This window comes from Equus przewalskii, chromosome 23, assembly GCF_037783145.1.
Source record: "Equus przewalskii isolate Varuska chromosome 23, EquPr2, whole genome shotgun sequence".
Lineage (NCBI taxonomy): Eukaryota > Metazoa > Chordata > Mammalia > Perissodactyla > Equidae > Equus > Equus przewalskii.
Genome location: NC_091853.1, coordinates 18,246,246 through 18,269,383, shown reverse-complemented (window position 1 = coordinate 18,269,383; position 23,138 = coordinate 18,246,246). Strand labels below are relative to the sequence as shown.

The 23,138-nt window shown below is 40.3% G+C and overlaps 1 protein-coding gene across 5 annotated transcripts; it reads left to right on the top strand.

Annotated features, from left to right (window-relative positions):
* Positions 1 to 542: 542 nt before the first annotated feature.
* On the top strand, positions 543 to 21,657 carry IVNS1ABP (influenza virus NS1A binding protein). 5 transcript variants are annotated; one of them, XM_070591022.1, is made up of 15 exons: positions 543 to 865; positions 6,505 to 6,733; positions 7,514 to 7,642; positions 7,860 to 8,029; positions 8,166 to 8,241; positions 10,035 to 10,208; positions 10,526 to 10,651; positions 12,002 to 12,109; positions 16,075 to 16,204; positions 16,440 to 16,664; positions 17,127 to 17,248; positions 17,341 to 17,467; positions 17,554 to 17,685; positions 17,803 to 17,976; positions 19,755 to 21,657. In XM_070591022.1, exons 3-15 carry the CDS (start codon positions 7,532 to 7,534, stop codon positions 20,006 to 20,008), a joined length of 1,929 nt encoding a protein of 642 aa, XP_070447123.1. In that variant the 5' UTR covers positions 543 to 865; positions 6,505 to 6,733; positions 7,514 to 7,531; the 3' UTR covers positions 20,009 to 21,657. The 5 variants fall into 5 exon arrangements, with proteins under 5 accessions (XP_070447123.1, XP_070447126.1, XP_070447127.1 ...); XM_070591023.1 differs by lacking the exon at positions 543 to 865 and adding an exon at positions 1,558 to 1,708; XM_070591024.1 differs by lacking the exon at positions 543 to 865 and adding an exon at positions 1,581 to 1,768.
* The last annotated feature ends 1,481 nt before the right edge of the window (positions 21,658 to 23,138 follow it).

Here is a 23,138-nt window from a genome sequence, read left to right as displayed (position 1 = left end):
GTTCCTCACAATCTCCACGCCTGCCCCCCGCACACCACCACCCTCCAACAAAGGTAAGGTCGACTGCGGCCAGCTCCAGCCTAGGGCGGTTGCCTAGATGGAAGTTTGACGCCGAGAAATCTAATCTCCCACGACTGATCTCTCTAACTGTTATGCCTCCAGGGGGAGGCAGAACAGGTGAGGGCGGCTGGAGGGAACCAGTTCCCGGACAGTCCGAAAGGGCGAGGCGAGGGTGCGGGGCGAGGGAAGGAGGGACGACGGCGCGACACGTAAAAGGTGGCGCGCTCAGAGCACTGCCTCTCTCCCGGAGATCACCTTGCGTTGACCTAGTTGAGCGGTGCAGTAAGGAATCAGAGAAGAAGAAGAAGGGCGGGGCAGGGCGGGGCGAGAAGGGGAGGGGTCGCGCGCGGGGGCGGGGCCGCGCGCGATATCTTTCTGGTCCTCGCCTGTGATTCGCGGACGGACTGGAGCCGGAAGCGTCTGGGAGGCGTTGGCGGCGGCGGCGACGGCGGCGGCGGCGGCGGCGGCGCACGTGGTGACGTGCGAGGGGGTGCGGCGCGAGCGGGCGGCGGCAGCGGCAGTGTCTCCGGGACGCGCGTGGAGGTCGGTCGCTGCCAGCTGCTGGGCAGTTTCTCCGCCTGCTGCTTTGGCGCGGCTGTGCCAGCGAGCGAGCGAGTCCCCGCGAACCCTCGTTGGCGCTCCCGCCTCCTCGCAGCCTCTGCGGGCTGACCGCTCGCCCTGCCGCTCGGTCACTCCCGCACTCCGCCGCCTCGAGGCGCTTTTCGTTGGGCCGATTCCCGCCCGCTTCCTTCTCCCCGTCGAAGCTCCAGAGATGAGTTTTTCCATCTCTTTAGAGATGAACCAGGTATTACGCGCTGGTTCGAGCTGAGGAATGGCGAGCGGGGGTCGGGGACAGGGTGGGAGGCGCGGAGCGCTGTCCTGGCGCTGGGGGGAGGACGCCCCAAGCCGCCGCCGCCGCCGCTCTCTGGGGACGAGGAGCCGGCGCCGCGCGGGCCCCGCGCTCCCGGCGCTGCCATGGTTGCCGGGTCGCGTTGGCGGCCGAGGGCGGGTGCCGGTCGCCTCGGAGAGCGCTGGGGCTCGCGTCCCCTCTCTCCGCTGGGGCAGGGGAAGCCAGGCGGGAAGAACGGGAAGTTTTTGCTTGAGGGGTCCTCGGGGGCCGGGGACCGGGCGCCGCGGGGCTGGGACGACCTGCAGGAAGGAGGGCGCGGGAATCTCGGTTCCCGCTGTCAGGGACCGACGCCTCGTGTGTGGGTCCGCCCGGGCTCTGGACTCCACTCCGTGAGACCTCCCGGGCCCCGGCGCGTGTGGGCGGGGAGCCGGCCCCGGGCTGCATCGGGGCTCCCGCTTGGAGGGGGGCAGCACCGCGTCCCCGATAGCCGGGGGCCGCGGGGTCCTTTGTTCCCGCTCCACGTTGCCCGCTTTTCTTGCCAAGCGCGGGGAGAAGGGGGCGGGAGGAGGGAGGGAGCGGCTGTCCTGACGTGTCGGCGCTGAATGACTGCGGGGCGGGCCAATCCCGGGCGGGGGTGTGCGGGCGCTGGGCTCCTCGACTCCCGGCCCTCGGAGCGCGCGCCGACCCGCCGCGCGGGGAGGGAGGCTGGGGCTGCGCGGCTCTCCAGACGGTCACTCTGCGGCGCTCGCCGCTTTTTTTTTTTTTTTTATTATTAATACAAAAGAAATCAGCGGAGAGGTTTGCTCTTTTTCTGTCCTTCGTATCTTGCAAAGGGTCTCTGGGTAGAAACTCCTGAAGGTAGGAAGAGATCAGGCGGTATCTGATGGAGTGTTGAACGTAGGGAAACTTGAACCACAAATATTTTAGCAATAGATCTACTTTTTCTCGATACGTAGTAGACAGATCTTTTGTCCGAGACAGCTGACGTTTCAAACACTATAGCAAGTAGAAGTCAGCTGCCTAAAGGGCGCATTTTTGTTTCCTAATGTCTGTTGTCAGTGATGGAAGATTAGAATACCCTGGCATCAAGCTGTTGTTTGAGGACTTGTGTGTGGTGATCTTCTGTCTAGTAGTAAATAACAGCTCTGAAAGCCTAGTACTACTCGTAACAGATGAACAACTACAGCACGGACTAGACTACCAGAAGCCATATTTTCTTTTAGTAATTGTAGCACCGGCGGTTGATTTAAGGATAACAAAATACTAATGAATAGCTTTAAGCATAATCCTGCTGAAAGTTCTGTCTTAAAGATGCTGAAGGAGCAGTTGTATTTGTATATCTGGAGGTGAGGCAAACACTGGCTATTTAAAATTGGATTGAGTATGCTACCTATCAAATGTAATTTGGTAATTTGGTAGCTGGAGGTAAAACCAGAGTAGATCCACTGACCGAAAAGAGACCCAGAATGGTTTTCCTCTGTATTTTCCTAATAGATGAAACCTCTATAGTTAACTAATGGATATTATTTTCTTAATTTATCTTAATTTGTAGTTCTGCTTTTCTAACTTTTCCCCCAAATCAAAGAATTTCAAGTTTTGGGTTTTGTTGTAAATTAGTGTCTTTTTGGCTACTTACTTTGGTGTAGGGTTTTGTTTTTCTTGCTTGAAGGATATTTTAGGTGGCAGTTGAATTCAGTTTAGCAAAAAAGTGTTTTTTTAATGTAAAATGTTTTCCTGTTAGAGAAATGTCTTAATCATTGACTCTGAGATGAAGTACCCCGAAAACTCATTTCATTGACTTTTCGACAGTACGATCATACTGTCAAATCTACATAAAGGATTCTTAAAGTTTGGGGATCCTCCCACCTTGTGCTCTATGGAGAATGTAAATGGAGTAATTATGAATAAGGGAGTGATTTCTGGGTTTTTCTTAGAACCACAGAAAATACATGCTTATCTTCACTCGTAAACTTTAATTACCACCTTGTAAATGATTTCTAAACTTATACCTGGATCAGTATTCTTATACTTTTGCCCAGTAGGTACCTCAGCATTACAATATCCCAAAGCAAATTCCTCTTTTTCCTTCATTCCTAACTTTTAGCATGTAGCAAACTAAAAGTGGCTCTCTTAGGTGTTTCGGAATTCTAATTTTGATAATGATGCCACATATTCAAGCTAAAATATCCTTACTGCCTTAGTTAGGATAAGTAAACATATGTAATATCTTTACTTCATTTCCCTGCCTCCATGTTTTACCTGTTCCTCCAGACCATCCCTCACATTTCTGCTAGTCTCCTATGCACCTCCTTGCTAAAATCCTTTTTTGCTCTCCAGCATTGTTTAAACCTTAGCATTGATGTCTCTTACTTCCTCTTCCACTATTTACCATATGCATCCTGCAAACTACAACCTATTGAAACAGAAATAGCTGCCGTTTCTGGAATATGTGTGCTGTCATACCTTTTTCCCCTTTTGTTTGGGCTATTTTCACTGCTTGGGTTATCCATCGTTCTCATTCATCTGCATTCAAGGCTGGGGAATGGAGTCAACTCCATTGTGTTATGAGCATTTCATTCCAAATTGTGCCTGCCATATGTTTGGTGCCGCAAATGCTTGTGGGATGAAAGAACTACAGCACAATGAGGTTAAAAGTGTGGAGCAAGTGAGAGAGATGAATGGTGATAGTCGTTTCAGAGGTGACATTGGGAATCTGTAACTTCTAGTTTTAAAAAGATTCATTGATTTACTTTGTATTCTTATGAAGTCTGTCCTTTAAGAATGGAGTTGACTGCTATTTTGTATGAGTCAGCTGCCCTCAAAAGATTGTCTTGAAGCCTAAATAATACTTGTAATTTGCCTTGAGGTTTTAAGGATGCCTTGAAAGTTTGATGATAACGTTTTATCTTGCTCTTACTGAAGGCCTGAGAAGAATTTTGGAGGAGGCCATATTGTGCCTACCTTTTTTACAACTCTTTGATAAGACCTGTTGAATTCTGTTTCCCTTAAAATCATCTTTTTGGGGGTTGTGGTAATCTGTGAACTTCTGGATGTTCCTAAAGTAGTGTTATTACTCATTTATGAGTCTTCTGTCTCTCTTTCCTTTCACTGGCCATATTAAACACTGAAGTATATTTACCGGGATGTATTGTATTTGATTTGTTTTAGTTTTAGTGGACTAGTGGAATGTATATTTTAAATGTTAAACAAAATTCTAAGTTTTAGACTCATATAACTCTCAGATGTCGGAGCGTTTGGTTTGGCTTTTCAAAGAAAAAAAATTCTCCTTGCATTTTTATTCTACCAGTTATTGAGCTTGAGTTTCGTAGACCAAACTAAGATCTTCTGTGAATTTTTGGAGTAGTTTAAAACACTCAGTTTGCCCAAGCTTACTTTAGTGAAAGTGAATGTGAACTTCCAAAGACATAATTTTGCTGACAGAAGTTGATACGACCTCCTCCAACTTGAGGGGTGGGTGAGAGTAGGGACATACTGTATATGAGGACAGTAATTGAATAAAGTAAGTTTGCTGCATTAACTTAAATGTCAGTGGACTTGGACTAGCTTTTAAAATCAAGTAGAGTTGTACTAATCAGTAGACAGGAAAGAGATGAGGTTCATATTAAGACCTTCGTGTACTGAAAATCAGCAAGTACTAAATTTAGTAGAACTCAGTCTATGGCAAAACTAATAATATTGTACAAATTTGTGTGCCATGAGTTGCTCCAAAAATTCTCCAGTGTTTTCTCCCAAAGAACTGCAGTGATTTTAATCAGCTGCTGCTGTTGTTTTCCCCAAGATAAATATAAGGTAGAACTTCGAATTTATCAAATATGAATAGATGCCATTTTTATTCTTGATTAGCTCAAGGCTAGTTTACAAATAAATACTGAATAAAACGAGTCAAAGTTTAAAACATTTATAAATCTCCATATGATAATGTTTTTGGTTTTTCAAAGGATACTTTTTAATCATAACAATGTAATTTGCATGGTGGGTTCCCCTCCTTTCATCCTTGTTTTATGCGCAGCTAATGAGACTGAAGTAAAGCGTTATCAACTGTGCCTGTGGATTGGCCACCCCAGCATATACCATATATGCAAAGTTTTTCTCAATTTGAACTGGGTCTTGGTTGAAAATGTATGAAGGTTTCTTTAGGATAGTGTGTTCTCTCTGTGTACGCAGAATTGTGTGTTACCTGGAAAATGTTTGTTTTGTTAGAACTAGTTTCTTAAGAAAAGCTGAATTATCTAATCTAGATGCAAGTGGAGAGCAGAGGAAATTAATATTACATAGTGGTATGATATTGTTTCACTGCAGTGGTAAGTACTGACAACCTGAGTCAGAATACTCAGGTTTCCTTGAAATAAAACCTAAGTCATGGAGAAACCAGTTAGGGCATATGGGACCCAGTTCTCTTTCAGATTGTGCACGTGTTGAACTTAACTGTTGTTTGTTGCAGTAGAACTGGACCAGCCTTCAGTGGTTGTTCACCTTAACATAATCATTAGATTTAGATTTGTGGGTTTGATTGATGTATATCAGGAAAATCTTTGTAATTTTAAGATGTCCATTTTAAAAAGTATGCTCATCTTTCAAATAATTTATTTAGTACTGATTTCCTGAATTTGGCAGTGGTGTGATAGCAGTTCAGGTGATTAAAAAAAATACCTACCACCTGAATTTGACACTTGTAGTTGATGGCATGGGAAAGAATAGGTAAGAGGACTCAATATGCTTACCTTGAAGACTTGGTTTGAACCAGAATTGTTCCATTGGTAGTTTATTACTGTTTATGAGGAAAATGATCATGCAAAGCACAGGCATCAGTATTTTCCCGTTTGTTTGTTTAGTTCATTTTAACAAATTACTCATTTTTATATTCAAGTTTCTAGGCCAGTTGTTTTGCTAGGGGGGAAATGGGATGGATACATAGATGCACGAGACAGAGGCTCTGCCTTCAGGGACCTTGAAGCAAGGAAGATAAAGATAAAGCAGGTCTACAGAAACAACCCAGAACACACCAGCTGGAATATTACATACTTTCAGAGAGGGTTCAGTATGTAGAGGACGGAGAGAAACTGCTTCTCATGGGGGGTGGCGGGCAGCTTTTGGCAGGGGCTCTGTGGAGGTCAAATTTCATCTGGCAGAGGTTGGACTAAGAGTGTTCCAAGACAAGAGAACACCACATTTTGGGGAACAGTGTATCTGGTTTGATTGTAACATTGTATACGTGTCTGGGAATAATGCCCAAAAGTTGCTTGCTGGCTGGTGAAACAGATCACATGTTTGTATATTAGTTGCAATCTAATAGTAAAGAATATTAGAGTTAACCAGTGTTTATATTTGTTCTCTAATCTTGTTCTTGTGTATCTCACTTGAATGATAAACGTTATTAGCGCCTGCCTTCTGGGGAAGGATTTTTTTTTTTGATCACCTGAGTAGTTGCAGGTTAAATGAAAAATTTTTATGTATAAATGCATTTTGAGGTAAACTCAAAATCTCTTCAAGGACTTACTTTGCATGATCTGATCTACCTAGATCAATGACAGTCTTTGATCATTCTGAATATCTAAACTTTGTCGATGTTACAGATTATGATGCATGATTATCACAGAAGAAGTTCGTGTCTATAGCTTTTAAGGACTTGATTACATCATTTTCAAGCCTGATAGTTTTGGGATCACCGTTAAAGCTGAAGACACCTCTGCCTTCACCTCAACCACCAGTCTTCATACCGCAACGAAGTGCTGAGTTTTAACACTCCTTTTTCCTTGGATTATTTAAGACATCCCTGAAATACATTTCTCACCAGTATAACAGGTAAGTGAATACTCAGTGCCCAGTGCAGCATTGAGACACATTGTTTTTCTGAAGAGTGTGCTGAGTACACTAACAGCCTTTTTTTAAAAGGCAGAGAAGTCAGTAATCATTTGCAGAAAAAACATTTTCCTATTTTTTCTTTTCTGTAAACTATTTTGAATTTAAATAAATTAGTTACTTGAAACTGAAATCTCACTACTGCTTTTTAATGATGTATGTTGTGTAGCCGTTACTCAGTTGTTCATAAGTAAAGATGAAACGGAAAATCTTTTAAAAGAACATAAATTTCTATCATGTATTCTTAGAAGATAAGTGATTTAAAATATATGAAACTTGCAAAGGGAACAGAGTTTAAGTTCATCCTATCTGTCAGTCTTGTTTGTGAGTAAAGAATGACAGCAGCCCACATCCAAGGAAACCTATACATGGTGACCACTGCACATCCTTCCAGGCTTTTTGGTTGCTCATTGTGTGCGTTTGGGCAGGGCTGGGTTTACATTTCTTTGCCTTCACAGTGACTGTGCTAATAGGCGTGGAAACCTGGCCGAAAGTGTTGAGATACCCAGTGCTGTATGAGTCAAAAGACTCATAACTGAAGGACAGGGGGACAAAGACATTCAGTCCCAGTGTTGCTTCAGCATTGTTTTTGTGAGATAAAATTTTTGTGTGCTGTTGATAGGCTGGAATTTAAAAATGAAAGTATCGTATATCTCTTTAAAATATAATTATAAAACTCACTGTTCACAAGTAAAATAACTTGGGTTTCTTTCTGCCCTTCAGCCAAATTTCTAAGGAAAAATGATTCCCAACGGATATTTAATGTTTGAAGATGAAAATTTCATTGAGTCTTCTGTTGCCAAATTAAATGCCCTGAGGAAAAGTGGCCAGTTCTGTGATGTTCGACTTCAGGTATTTAAAACTTAATTGGAAACTTACAGAATTGATCTTTTATTACTAAAAGTCATAGTGCTTGGATTTGCTTATTTTCTTTTTCATGGGGAGCATTTAATGAAATGACTTTCAGAAAGAATGATTTACCTAGTAATGTAAGATAAAGGATCTGATGTAGTAATTAGCTAGAGAAATAGTCCACAATACTTCTAATTTTAATTCCTCATAATTTCAGGTCTGTGGCCACGAGATGCTGGCACACAGAGCAGTCCTGGCTTGCTGTAGTCCCTATTTATTTGAAATCTTTAATAGTGATAGTGATCCTCATGGAGTTTCTCACGTTAAATTTGATGATCTCAATCCGGAAGCTGTTGAAGTCTTGTTGAATTATGCCTACACTGCTCAGTAAGTACTTTGAAGTAAATCATATAATTAGGGAATGTCATCAGGAAATTCCAAGTCTTCCTAAATTTATTTAAATTAAGTATCTGTGTTTTGAGGCCTTGGTATCATAAATGATAAAGAACTTTTTTCTTAATAGGTTGAAAGCCGATAAGGAATTAGTAAAAGATGTTTATTCTGCAGCAAAAAAGCTGAAAATGGACCGAGTAAAGCAGGTAGAGTACCAGAAGTAATATACAAGGAGCACTATTACTAGCAAGTCTTATTTTATATGATTAGAATGCCTAATTTGTCATAAGACGTTTGTTAGTCTCAAAAACTTGGAAATGTTCCTTTTTCCACTAGAGAACTGACGACGTTATGTATTTTAACTGTTTAGCTATAGTAATGTGGCAAGGTCACACTTCCTTCCAGATAATTTGGGCTAAAATCTTGCTCTTTCAATAGTCTCCTGTGGCAGAGTGGCTGTGTCAGTCTCTGAGAGCATGAATTAAAATATTCCTGTTTTCCTCAACAGTTCATGTAACATATCCTCAATTCTCTGTTCTTCTAAACTTCTGGTTCCTCTTTAAAAGTGTTCCTTCTAGAATTTAATGCCATTGAGAAGTGCTTAATAATTCATAGGGAAAAAAGCATTTAATCCTCTAATGCTTGGGGGTCCGTTAATTGGAAGCCTCATGCCAGCTGCCTGTTTTTATGAAGTTTTATTGGAATACAGTTTTCATTTACATATGGTCTATGGCTGCTTTCCACCTACAGTGACAGTTGAGTACCGTCATGCGTTGCTTAATGATGGGGATGTGTTGCAAGAAATGCATGCATCATTATGCAGTTTTGTTGTGTGACCATAAGAAACAGTCTCAAAGTTTTTGTTACCCCCCCCTTAACTGCCTAAACGAATTCAGATGGAAAAATCTATCAGGAAGCAAGTAGCACAATGTGAACTGGGTGGTAGACAGGGAGGAGCCTAGAAAAGCCTGTCTTTTGGGCTCCCCTCTGTGTTCTTCTGTTTCTCTGTGGCCAAATACTTGTTTTCCAAGTGTTCACCCCTTCTCACCTGCCTTTGAACTGCCTTCCTTCCTTTGACGTCCCTGACTCTCTACCCTCGACATCTTTTGTCTTTAGCCAAGGATAGTATTTTAGGGAGGGGCTTCAGCCATTTTGGGGAGTTAATCAGTTTTCCTGGGTTTCTCCCATATATACATGTTATTAAACTTTTGTTTTTCTCCTGTTATTCTGTCTCATGTCAAGTTAATTCTTAGGCCAGCCAGAAGGACTAGGAGGATAGAGGAAAATTTCTTCCTCCCCTACGGTACTTGCACAAACCTAGATGGCATAGCCTGCTACACACCTAGGTTATTGGTACAAATCTTAGGGGACCACCATCATATATGTAGTCTGTCACTGACTGAAACGTCATTCTGTGGCGCATGACTGTAGTTGTGACAGAGGCAGTATGGCTCACAAACCTAAAACACTTACGATCTGGCTCTTTAAGAAAAAGTTTCCTGGCCGTCTTCTAACATCCTTCCTGTGTAATAATCCTTCTAAGGTTTATAGCACACATCTCTCAGGTTAGCATTCCAGGTTCTCCCTAATGTAGTTGTATTTTTCCAAAATTATTTCCTAATTGTCTTATTTTTTCCTCCAGCCAAACTAAATTATTTACAACATCTTCCCTACTTCCATTCAACATCATCACGTCTCCTGTAAAGCCCAGTTCGTATACTGCCTTTATGAAGCCTTATCTAATTATCTAGTTGGAAATACTGTCTGAACATTTCCTAGGTATTATCATAGTATTTCAGTTTGTGGCATCATAAACAGCTTACACATTTGTATGACAGTTGTTGATATTTATTGTGTGTATATACGTGTTCTTCCCACTGTGTTAAAGCAGTGATTTTTGATTCATCTTTGTCTTCACACAGTGCTTATACATTGAATATTAAATATTTGTTAAATAAAATATATGTAAGTGTTGGCACTCGTATATTTCTTTCCCAAGGTTTGTGGTGATTATTTACTATCTAGAATGGATGTGACCAGCTGCATCTCTTACCGAAATTTTGCAAGTTGTATGGGAGACTCCCGTTTGTTGAATAAGGTTGATGCTTATATTCAGGAGCATTTGTTACAAATTTCAGAAGAGGAAGAGTTTCTTAAACTTCCACGACTAAAGGTAAGGAGTAAAATCTCTAAAGACACGTACTCCTTAGTTCCAGGCACAGAATGTTTGTCCACGTTTCAAGCAAGTGAGTAATGGTTATGCAAGAGACAATAATTTGGATGAAATTGTTATTTTTAGCAGTGTAATGGTTTCTTGGCTACCAGTTCATTTATTTTCTTTGTTTTTGGCTCGTGATTTCCTTACAAATTAGAGTAAATGTATGGACTGCAGTTGGGTATCTATGACAGCTTTGTTATGACATAGAGAATTAAGCTGAGAATTAGAGGCTCAACACTGATTCGTGTGTCATTGTTTTTTCCCCACTCTAGTTGGAGGTAATGCTTGAAGATAATGTTTGCTTGCCCAGCAATGGCAAATTGTATACAAAGGTAATCAACTGGGTGCAGCGTAGCATCTGGGAGAATGGAGACAGACTGGAAGAGCTGATGGAAGAGGTTAGTTTTAAAGTAAATGGGATTCACCAGTTCTTAAAAGTTATTTTGCTATGACCTGAAGGATTCCCTTTCACTTTTATTTTATAACCATGACCCTAAAGAATTTAAATTTTGCTATAGGTACCCCTAAGCTGAGAAACAGGGGGGGTGTCCAGGTGAGCTGAATGAACTGTTCAGTTTGGTCTTCTGCTTTTCTTTTTTTATTTCTTTGCTTATTATGTGCTGTTAACTTTCTTTAAAGTAGCATGTAATTTGCTTTAGAAATGGGAGGTGGTACTGAAATTTTCTTAGATTCTTAATTTTTCTTCACAGGTTTTTGCTTTAAATTTGACAAGTAGGTAAAAGCTTCTAATGGTTGTTCCTCCCCATTGATTTATCTCCCCATAGGTTTATTAACAAAACTAGGATACCCAAGACTGAAGAAACAAGAAGAAACCTCAAGTGTATTGACACGTAAAGAAGCAGCAGTCCTGCCCCAGTTCTCCTAAGAAAAATCCGCTGTGGGCAGAGAACGATGATGATTTAATGGTGTTTACTCCTTTACAGGATTCCTATCTTTAAAGCTTTGTGTTTTTCAATGGTGTTGTTCATACATGTAGTCACTCACTTAGTTTGGGCTACTTTTAAAAAATACACAAGAAAAAAATTGATGGAGAAATGGTGGGAGTTAAACAGATGCAGACGGAGCAGTGCAGTGACCTTGAGTTATCACTCCACTAAAGCCTTTCGGATTCACTAAAAGTTTATGAAATCTGTTAGCCCTTGAACAATACTGTTATCATTATGTTCTAAGGAGGCTAACAGGTGATCTTTCAGTTCTGTATGGTTTCCCACTTGAAAGTCAGATGCATTAGCCATGTATTTGCATCTCTTAAGGGAGGTATCTCTATAGCTTGTTTGAATTTTTGCATTTGTTTTTGTGTATTTCTTGACATGACCCACAGGACAGAAATATGTTTATGCAAATCAGACCACTTTTCTTCAAAGGTGTAAACCACATTCAGTATTTTAGTGTAAATATGTATATTCTTTAAGAGCCTATATATTGTACCAGTGCCTTTTTTTCTTAATGCTTTATAATAGAAGCTATGAAAAAATGAAGATTTCTTTCAAGCCAGTCAAGCCAAGGACTCTTCAGCCAGTGTTAGAAGATTTTGTATTGTATTTTTGTTTTTAAAATTTTTACAACCATGACATGTATTTCCTTTACTTCGGGATCCTGCCAGAGTAAGATGTCAAGAAGCTCAAGAAGCACACTGGAGGTTACCTTGAGGCGTTTGTGTGATCTGCATTCTAGTGGAGTAGCCATGGAGACGGTAGCCACATGGGTGTTCTGTTGCTGTTTTGCAGGTTCAAACCTTGTACTACTCAGCTGATCACAAGCTGCTTGATGGGAACCTACTAGATGGACAGGCTGAGGTGTTTGGCAGTGATGATGACCACATTCAGTTTGTGCAGGTACACAATGCACATCTGAGGTAACCTCAGGTTAAAATTTGATTAGAGCATTTTATATAGTGGACTGAAATTTTCCTTTAATAAAGGAAAGTGGAAGACTTTCTTTGGTAACTGGATAGAAACATTTTCGGGAGAAAACGAGCAAATGTTTCTTAGAGTTACTACCATTTTTGCCACATAAAAATCAACAAATTAGGAAACCCATTTAGATTTTTTTCTCAATAAAATGGAATTTACAAGTAGTAAGAAAAAAAGCCAATAAGATGAAGTAATGTGGAAATTGTTATTTTGGTTAGATTACAAAAAATGGTTGCTTGCAACAGGAAAAACTGTTAGACCCAATTTTTTTAGATCTCAGGTATAAACTTTTTAGGTTTATGGACAAGTAACATAGAGAAAAATGCACAAATCATAAGTGTGACATAGTGAAACCACTAGTTTAAACACTAGCCGGGTCAAGAAGAAGATTTCTGGCATCATGGAAGCCTTCCTCTTGCCCCTACCCAGTCACTGCCCTGCACTACCTCACAGGGAGCCGTTAACCCAGCTTCTGAAACAATGGATTCGTTTGCCTGTTTGAAATTTATTTAAATGGTCATACAGTGTGTATTCTTCCTGTTTGTCCTTTAGCTCAATATTATGTTTGTGAGGGATAAACTATAAAGTAGGCTGAGTTGACCCAGTTGAAGAGGTATTTTCCTTGAATAAGTAGAAGGTAAATGACAGACTCAGAAATAACCTGTGTGGTGATGTTATCAGGTGTTCTGTGGCAACAGTGGCTGAACATCTTTATTTTCACAAAGTTTCTGGGTTTGAGTTAGTTGAGAATTTTGTTCATGTTTGTGCATTTTGAACATTTAGAATATTTTCCCTCTTAACATTTTTTTAAAGCACTCTTTCAACAAGCAAAGTTTGAGTGCCTGATAAGTGGCAGACCATGGTGTTAGATGTGGGGACACAAAATATGTAAGCGACAGTTTGTGTTTGCCAGAGCTTACAGGAGGAGGTAAAACAACACAGCCTTGTAAGAGCTATCTGCAAAAGGCAGAAAGCGGGGCCCAGAGCGGAGCCGAAAGGAGAGAAACTAGAGAAATTTCACAGAGGAGCCAACATTGGAGCAGTCTGACGATTTAGAAGTTTGCATAGCAGAGAGGGAACTGTGTCACTTAGCTAAGAATACCTGTGCAAGGATGATACTCTTGAATTACAGATCATGAGACTGGGAAAGGAGGTAAATGCCACCTGATTGGGGCTTATACTTTATCCTACAAGTGGATAATTTTCGAAGAATTTTAGACAAAGAAGTAGAGTGATATGAACAGGTATAGTATTTCACAACTATAGTAATAGTGAGAAACTTGGCAGTAGTCCAACAATAGGGGGATTGGTTAAATTATGGCATTTCCATACAGCAAAGATGTGTGCATTTACTAATCGTATTTTAGACAAACTTAACTATCAGATGGCAGCCTCTGGGTCATGGAATTCCAGTTGATTTGTGTTTTTTTGCTTCATAAAATGATGGCATTAAACTCTTCTATTTTTATAACCAGGTACAGAGGGTAGATTAATGCTTGTGAGACTAGTTTGTAGATATTACAAGCAGTACTTAGGTGAAAAATGATAAGGACTTGATGTAAGGGCATGAAGAAGAAAGGGCAGAATCTAGGGCCAGCCCTGTGGCCGAGTGGTTGGGTTCACGCACTCAGCTTCAGTGGCCCAGGGTTTCACTTGTCCGGATCCTGGGCATGGACCTAGCACCGCTCATCGGGCCGTGCTGGGGTGGGGTCCTACATAGCAGAACTGGAAGGATCTACAACTAAAATATACAGCTACGTACTACGAGGCTTTGGGGAGAAGAAGGAAAAAAAAGAAAGGGTGCACTCTAGACATTTGTAGTTAGAAAGGTTGAGTTTGTAGTCCTTAGTATTCTTTAGATTAGGAAAATTAAAAGGAAGAATTTGAGAGTGAGCAGGATTCTCACGTGTGTGACTCATTAGGAGGTAGTGCCATGGATAGAGATGAAGTAAAAAGGATGAGGGGACACGTTAGGCTTCAGGAATAGGCAAAGAGGCTGAGAAGAAGCATTAGAAAGGTAGGAGGACAGTTAGAAGGAAATTGTGTTGTAACCTTTAGTGGATATAATTTCCACAGTATTAAGATTAAGAAACCTTTAGCTTGAGAAGTGATGGTGGCTGAAAAAGAAAGAGCCACCAAAGACTGCTCCCTGGGGAGCCAGAGGCAAAGAGTGTGGGCCAGTGGGTGGGCTGGGTGGGAGCAGCTGGTATGGGAAAGTTTGAAGATAAGGGAGAGGAAAGGATTCTGTTTAAAATTCCAGAAGGAATATAAAGGAGTTAACCAGCATTTCTATAGAAGGCCTGTTAGTTCTATAACGACACTAGTCTTCATTGTTATCATGCTTTTCTCTTTCACATTGATTTTCTCTCTATTACAGTCTGTATATTAGAACAGTTTTCTTACTGCGATAAAAGCTCTTAATGTAAGCATTGTCAATTTGTGGTACTTTAGGTCCCTTCTTCCCACAGATTGGGATGAGGTTTTATGGACCTTGTAATTCCTAGTAGCAGAGGATACAGTCTGTCACAGTATAAAAAGAGTGGCTTTATAGTCAGAATTCCTAATCTTTATTTTAGTTGTGTTACCTTAGGCAATGCATATCTTCTGAGTTTCAGTATTTTTATCTGTAAAAGGGATAGGTAATATTGACCTCTCTGGATTCAAGGAGATGATGGGAAAAGTGCCTAATAATAATAAAGTGCCTAGTAAATGTCTAAATGGAACTTACTGATAACCATTAACATGGTACTCTGCCTTTTATCAAAATAGCCTACATATGCTGTAACCACACTTGCTGAATGCCCCAAATGAAACTTGATAGTTTTTTCACAGCTTTAAGTAGATACTGAAATCTCTTTCTATTGTTACATGGCTTTTGGTTGCACTAGAAGCAAATTTCCATTAGATACCTTACCTACCCATGTGGCTCTGGCCCTGGGGACCAAACTAAGTGGATGAGCAGACGTGGCCAGGTTCTGAAGGTGGTACCTGTTCATTTGCCAGTTCCTCTCTGGGTAGTTGACTCTTCAATTCCATATGATCATATCCTTTGGAAGTGTCAAGGGCTAAAGTAATTGGAAGGAAGCCATCAAAGGGAACGCATGCACGGGAACACAGTGTAACCTCTTATAGTCATTTGAAAATTTGCAGCTTTTACCCATTTCTCCCTCTTTTAGTGTTCCGTGTATTCTACTTTTGTGAATGTTTGGTTGTTTTAGTAGTATTGTCACATTTTGGTTAGTGTGTGTGTGTTTGGATGTAGTTTTATTTTTCTAGAAAACCGGTCTATACCTATGAGATAGTCCAAAAGAAATAGACTTTCAAGTGTTTCTTGTACTGGCAACTTTTTCCTGTAAAATGCTTTCAGAGAAACTGGATGAATATCTCTCTGCTCACTTATTGCTGGCATTGTTATCAAGGATACTAGTACATATGATTTAGTTAGGTTTGACAGTTTCATGGAGACGGGCTAAATGTATTCTCTCAGTTAATTCATGGTGTTTTAAATTTATAACATCTTTTGGAAGATTCTATACTTAATATCAAGAATACGTGAGTTTATGTGGATTATGGGGAGGGGGTTCCCCCCATCCCCCCACCATTGAGCTATCTGATACTTGATCCACAACATGTTCTTTTAATTGTTTAAACCTTTTCTGACCAGGCTATCTGTGTAGGTGTAGTTGTATTATGTGGAGATGGAAGTATGCCAGTAATTTGTGTCAGTTGGAAAGTGTTGGTTTGTGTTAAATTTAGGCATGCTCTAAATTTCACACATTGGTGAAGGATACTAAGTGTTTTCTCAGTGTTGTGGACTAGCTCAGGAACAAGGGTACACCAGGTGTGGTCTTTGGCTAGGTTTCTGTAGCTACCTTTTGATTTTGCAGAAAAAGCCACCACGTGAGAATGGCCATAAGCAGATAAGTAGCAGTTCCACTGGATGTCTCTCTTCTCCAAATGCTACAGTACAAAGCCCTAAGCATGAGTGGAAAATCATTGCTTCGGAAAAGACTTCAAGTAAGTCTGTTACACTTGTCAGATTATCTTCAGTTTATTTACTTTTTAAGAGGAGTGTTGATTGGAACAATTTAATACTTTTAAGTTGACTACTTGAGGAAGAGACTCAGAAGCAATTAAATTTGGAAGAGAATAGCAGGTTGTTCCAGCTGGAATCTGGAGTCCAAGTCAGGATCACACAGCAACCAAAAGTAATAATAATTGCATCTTAAACATAGAACTCTTGTGCTTACAGATAACACTTACTTGTGCCTGGCTGTGCTGGATGGCATATTCTGTGTAATTTTTCTTCATGGGCGAAACAGCCCACAGAGCTCACCAACAAGTACTCCAAAACTAATTAAAAGTTTAAGCTTTGAGCTGCAACCAGATGAGCTAATAGAAAAGCCCATGTCTCCTATGCAGTACTCCCGGTCTGGTCTGGGGACAGCAGAGATGAATGGCAAACTCATAGCTGCAGGTAAGAACAGGAGGAGGAGTGACTTCTTACCAGAAACCTTCAACTGGCTAAGCCTCTAAATGGATGTTTATGCTTGCTTGTGACATGCACACTTTGAAAGAGAGGGTTTAATATGCCTTCTTCCTTGGCATTCCACTTTACCATGTTCTGAGACAGAGAAATAACAAGTAAATACTATTTAATTGCCAATCTCAAGTTAATGTCTCTTTCTAATTCTTAAAAACTGTAAAGTGGATAAATTGTTCTAATTTTCAAGCCAAGACTAAGCAATTTACTCATACTGATGCTATTGTTATTTAGCTGTTATAAGCACTTAGTTAAACCATCAACTAATAGGGCCTTACTAAGTTGGTAGATAAAAATTTCTTTTTCTCATTGCGCAGATTACTTAAACCATTCTGGACCAGAATCCCTGGTCCAGTTTAATATTTTAAACATAAAACTTTATGGTTCTTTTACTAGGTGGCTATAACAGAGAGGAATGTCTTCGGACGGTTGAATGCTATGATCCACATACGGATCATTGGTCCTTTCTGGCTCCCATGAGAACACCAAGAGCCCGATTTCAAATGGCTGTACTCATGGTAAGTGCGTTGGGTTGCAAGAAGCAGCAACCCGATGCTTTTTCTCATAACTCCAGGATGGTGGAAGTTCTAATCTCTCACTTTTGGCAAAGGGCCAGCTGTATGTGGTTGGAGGATCGAATGGCCACTCAGACGACCTGAGCTGTGGAGAGATGTATGATCCGAACATAGATGACTGGACTCCTGTTCCAGAATTGAGAACTAACCGTTGTAATGCAGGTGATACTTCTTTCCCGCTGAGACGATCAGTATTTAAATATGATAATTAAGTTATCATTATATAACCTTATTTTATATTCACATAGGAGTATGTGCTCTCAATGGGAAATTATACATCATTGGGGGCTCTGATCCATATGGTCAGAAAGGACTGAAAAATTGTGATGTATTTGATCCCATAACAAAGTCGTGGACAAGCTGTGCTCCTCTTAACATTCGTAAGTTGATTTTTTTATAAGGTTTTTTTTAAAGATCTCTGAATCAACAGTATGTGTAGTACACACTTACAGTTTTGGGAGATACAGTTATAATTTTGGTTTGACTTGATTTTACAGGTAGACACCAGTCTGCGGTCTGTGAGCTTGGTGGTTATTTGTACATAATTGGAGGTGCCGAGTCTTGGAATTGTCTGAACACAGTAGAACGTTACAATCCTGAAAATAACACCTGGACTTTAATCGCGCCCATGAATGTGGCTAGGCGAGGAGCTGGAGTAGCTGTTCTTGACGGTGAGTGTTGGGATTCAGAGAGGTGAGGAGTAGGTAATGGGAGGAGTTTCTTCTGAAATTCCAAGAGAATGTCAGTGATAACTATATACTGGTATAATTAAGAAATAGAAGCAGGGCCAGCCCTGTTGGCCACATGGTTCAAGTTCCACTGGCTCTGCTTCAGTGGCCCTGGTTCACAGGTTTGGGTCTTGGGTGCAGACCTACTCCACTTGTCAGCCATGCTGTGGGGGCATCCCACATACATAGTAGAGGAAGACTGGCCCAGATATTGGCTCAAGGCAAATCCTGCTCTACTGGGAAAAAAAAAAGGAAGATTGGCAACGATGTTAGCTCAGGGCAAATCTTCCTCACACGCAAAAAAAAGAAATCAGAAGCAGCCATCTTTTCTGAAGCCTTGGTGGTTTGTCTTTTAGAAATGTCTTTTCTAGTCAGAGACTCAGTATTTGATATATAACTATTTATTTATTTATTTTTGGTGAGGAAGATTGGCCCTGAGCTAACATCTATTGCCAATCTTGCTCTTTTTGCTTGAGGAAGATTGTCCCTGTGCTAACATCTGTGCCAGTCTTCCTGTTTTGTATGTGAGATGCCATGGCAGTGTGGCTTGATGAGCGGTATGTAGGTCTGTGCCTGGGATCCAAACCTGCGAACCCCAGGCTGCCAAAGTGGAACATGTGAATTTAACCACTATGCCACCGGGCCTGCCCCTATAACATAATATTAATTCACAATTTTTTGATGGATTCACTGAATGAAGTTCTAAGTCATTTTCTTCCATAAACCATATTCATAATGTTGCATCTTGAAGTCTGAGGTTCTTTAGAGCAGGAATTTGATTTGTAAAACAAAAGTGAGATCATCTAGATCTAGTCTTTTAATTGTGCACTCCGTGCCTAATCTGAAGCGGAACTTTTAGACTATTGTTAACAAGTCTTTCCGAATCATTCAACTTAGTTTTATTTAGACACAGCTTTCTTTTCACATACATTTTATTGGTTTACATACTGTTGAATTATAAAAAGCAGAATCTTAGTAAGCTTGTGGCCCAGCTGGTGAAAGCATATATGTACACACGCCAGCAAGTAGCCCACTGGCCTGCAGCCTTCAGCCTACTGTGAGCTTTGTCAGTTCTTTTATAAATACGTGGATACAGGTAGGTTAAGTGACAATCAGATGAGAAAAGAATGAATTTGAGAATTCGTACTAAAATTTTTTCTAAGCAACAGAGTATTTAACGCTAATATTTTATCTGTTTGAAAATAATTTAACTACTAAGTGCTCTGCCTGTATATTTGAAAATAGTCATAACTTTTAGTCTGTTTCCAAGAAGAAATTTCTGTACTGAAATATGCTTTCCTAAAACTTCTTTTGATTCTTAGTTCTTTAATACAGAACTTCCAGTACACAGAACTATTTTGGTTTGCCACTTATCAGCTGTGTCTTTAGGCAAGTTCTCCAACATCTTTGTGCCTTATTTCTTCATCTGTGAAGCAACAATAATAGCAGCTACCACATAGAATTGTTGTGAGAATTGCATTTTAGTTAGATGCTGCCCCCCGCATTTAAATTGCCTGAGTTCCATGTACAAATGACTTTTTATCAGTTCCATGTGTAACACAGCTTCTAGAGAGTGCTTGCCACATTAGCAGGCATTTAATAAATACTTTTTGTCAGAAGAACAGGCATTTCTACGAAGAACCACTGAGTTTAGCAAAAGACAGGTTTAGGGGTTTTTTGCCTTACCTTTCTTGACTTACCTTGTCTCATTTCTCTTTTAGGAAAACTGTTCGTAGGTGGTGGCTTTGATGGTTCTCATGCCATCAGTTGTGTGGAGATGTATGATCCCACTAGAAACGAATGGAAGATGATGGGAAACATGACTTCACCAAGGAGCAATGCTGGGATCGCAACTGTGGGGAAGACCATCTACGCAGTGGGAGGATTTGACGGCAATGAATTTCTGAATACAGTGGAAGTCTATAACTCTGAGTCAAATGAGTGGAGCCCCTATACAAAGATTTTCCAGTTTTAACAAATTTAAGACCCTTTCAAACTACCAGGCTTAGTGATGTAATTGTGTTTAGCTTAGAGGTACACTTGTGAATAAGGAGGGTGGGTGGGCATAGATGTTGCTAACAGCAACACAAAGCTTTTGCATATTGCATATTATTAAACATGCTGTACATACTTTTTGTGTTTATTGGGAAAGGAATGCAAAGATGAAGTTCTGTTTTGTGTACTTTTAGGATTACTTTGGTTATTTTACTTTTTGGAAGTTGACATTGTGAAAGAATAAACCAAGACTTGATTGGGCACGCCATTTCAAGAAACCCCCTCTCCTCCACATTTGTTTTGCCAGTTTGCACATTAAATAACTCTTCCCTCAAACGTGTATCATGGGGCAAGAGGGGTAGGATTTTAAGATATAGGCAGTTGGGTTTTTTAAGGGCCCTTTTTCAATAACTGGAACACTCTATAACAAGAGACTTATTTAACTAGATGACAATGACTATTTTTGTTTTTATTAAAGCTGACATGCCTACCAAGATTTAATCTTTTATGATTGCCTTTTTATAACTTTTTATATTCTCAGCAGAGAGCTTTACCTGTTGAAGTAAGATGTGATAGATTCAAATTACTGAAGCAGAGTGGCAGTCTTACAGTATGCAGAGTGAGGTGTTTCTTTTATATGCCTAGAATGCAGACTTCTAAGCTTTTGCCTCAGCTACAAATTTTTTTTTTGAGAATGCAGTACCGATGTTTCTTTGAATGGAGTTGCTGAACAGTAACATAGCTGTGATTTTTATTTGAAACACTGATTTTAAATATTTTGACTTCTGGAGGGTATATTTTATATAGCAAGACACTTAATATATAACACAACAGTGAAGTATTTTATCTTCTAAATAATGCCTGTTTTTATTTATCATTAACAAAACAATCCTAAGTGGCAGCCCTCGATTGTGAAAAAATTAAACTGTACTGGGTTGATGAATGTAGCCTTTATCAGACTATGTTTTGTTCAGTTTTTCTGTTCATGTGGATAAGTATTGGCTGGGGTGACTTGGTATCTAATGTGTAGTGCTACGCATACAATTGATGGTGCCAAATTAGCACATCCTAATGCTTGCTGCTGATGCAAACATATTAAAGGTACTTTGCAGGAAATCCTTACACCATGGGATTAATATCCAAATGTTGTTTGTGTACTCATTCATTACTAAAAGTTTTGGGGGGAAAATTCTTTTTCAGTAATGATAAGCTTAAGGTGTTTGGGGAGAATATTCACCTGGCATCTTACATCTGAAATAATGACTGATGTAAGGTTTTTTTCTCTCAAAGCAGCAGCAGCAGCACACAGGAGTCTGATGAGCCAGCTGGGACAAGATGACTATCCATTGGCTAACTTGGGTTAGGAAGAAAATTAGGTATTTTCTCCAAATGTTCCACTGGTACTTTGACACTTTATTTCTCTCATCTGTTCCACAAAGAACCATCAGAAAAGGAAATCATTTCAGCTGGTGGCCGTGTTATTCCTGACCTTATCTATCACCGGTTTGGTTCTGGACTAAAACTAGGCTGGCAGTTTTGAATTTGCCTAATATGATGACTTTTTTAAATGATCTGTGTATGTTCTCTTCAGCACAAGGAAATAAAATTTAATTGGGGATACAGCAGTAACATCCTTGAACTCACTTCTCAGTTCCTAAATAACATGCTTAATGCAAATAATATGTGGGGATACTTTGGGTCAAAGTTTCCCTGTATTACCCATTGATGCCAAACAGTTTGTTTGATGGCTAAAAGTATGTTATAAGTATGTTTTGAATATAAGAAGCTTCCACAAAGGAAGCAGTTCTCAGTGATCTTTATCAGTATGAGTTTTGGAGTAGTTTTGAAAACAGTATTGGTTAGTAACCACTCCTGCAATCGATTGTCATAATGCATAAAACATTAGATTCCTCAAACAGTAGCAAAACACTATATACCCACTTGAATTACTTATACTCAAGATGAATTTTCTTTTATTCTGACTTTCAAGGTAGAGTTTTGAGTTTTGGCTTCTGTTATGTCATATACTTTACCATTAGTCAACATGTTTTAGAATTCCTTACATAATCATACTTTAGGGGAAAAAAACCTGGATTTGGGATTGTGATACAGTGGTAAAATCCTTGCTTAATACCCTAGGTGTGCACCCTATAATCTCTCTGGACTTCAGAATTCTTTCTGTGGGGGTGGAAGGGGTGAAGTAGATTGGCCCTGAGCTAACATATATGCCAATCTTCCTCTTTTTTTGGTTTTGTTTTTGAGGAAGATTAGCTCTGAGCTAACTGCTGACAACCCTCTTTCTGCTGAGCAAGACTGGCCCTGAGCTAACATCCATGCCCATCTTTCTCTGCTTTATATGTGGGACACCTACCACAGCATGGTGTGCCAAGCAGTGCCATGTCCGCACCCGGGATCCGAACCAGTGAACTCCAGGCAGCTGAAGCAGAATGTGCGCACTTAACTGCTGCACCACTGGGCCGGCCCCTCCTCTCTCTTCTTGTATGTGGGATGCCGCCACCACTTGATGAGCAGTGTGTAGCTCCACACTTGGGATCCAAACCCACAAACTCTGGGCCACTGAAGTGTGCGAACTTAACAACTACACCACTGGGCCCAGCCCTAGGACCTCAGAATTCTTAACTTCAAAATTGAAGTAGACAAAGGAGAAAGAGTCTCCCTATAGGATATTTCTGCAAATCCAGAGTTGCCTTAAAAGAGAATGAATCACAGAAAACTCAGTCTCCATAGCATTAGTTATTTGTATCCTACTTTGTTCCAAAAAAGCATTTGAAGAGTCTTTTCATTGAGACGTAAGATACAAAGCAAAACAAGGCAACACCAATATATAAATCTTGACTACTTAGTAAGGCCAAGCCACAAATTTGATCCTGTAAATAGACCTGTTAAGTAAGTTAAATCCTCTGTGTGTTAAAAAGGAATTACTTTGAAGCACCGGTTTCCTTCATAATAAAACCAGAAGTTTCTCAAGAGCCTTAAAATGATAAATTGAGTAGAGTTTATAAAAAGAGGGACATACTTGTGTGCACTGTCATGGGTTCTTCAGCCTACTAGCACAATGGCCAACAAAATATTTAACTCTCACTATTAGG

Excerpts from the sequence above, each read along its gene's own strand:
- IVNS1ABP (XM_070591022.1), top strand. The coding sequence starts at position 7,532 with ATGATTCCCAACGGATATTTAATGTTTGAAGATGAAAATTTCATTGAG. Across the intron at positions 7,643-7,859 it reads TCTGTGATGTTCGACTTCAG|GTCTGTGGCCACGAGATGCT; the intron begins GTATTTAAAACT and ends TCATAATTTCAG. Across the intron at positions 12,110-16,074 it reads ACCACATTCAGTTTGTGCAG|AAAAAGCCACCACGTGAGAA; the intron begins GTACACAATGCA and ends TTGATTTTGCAG.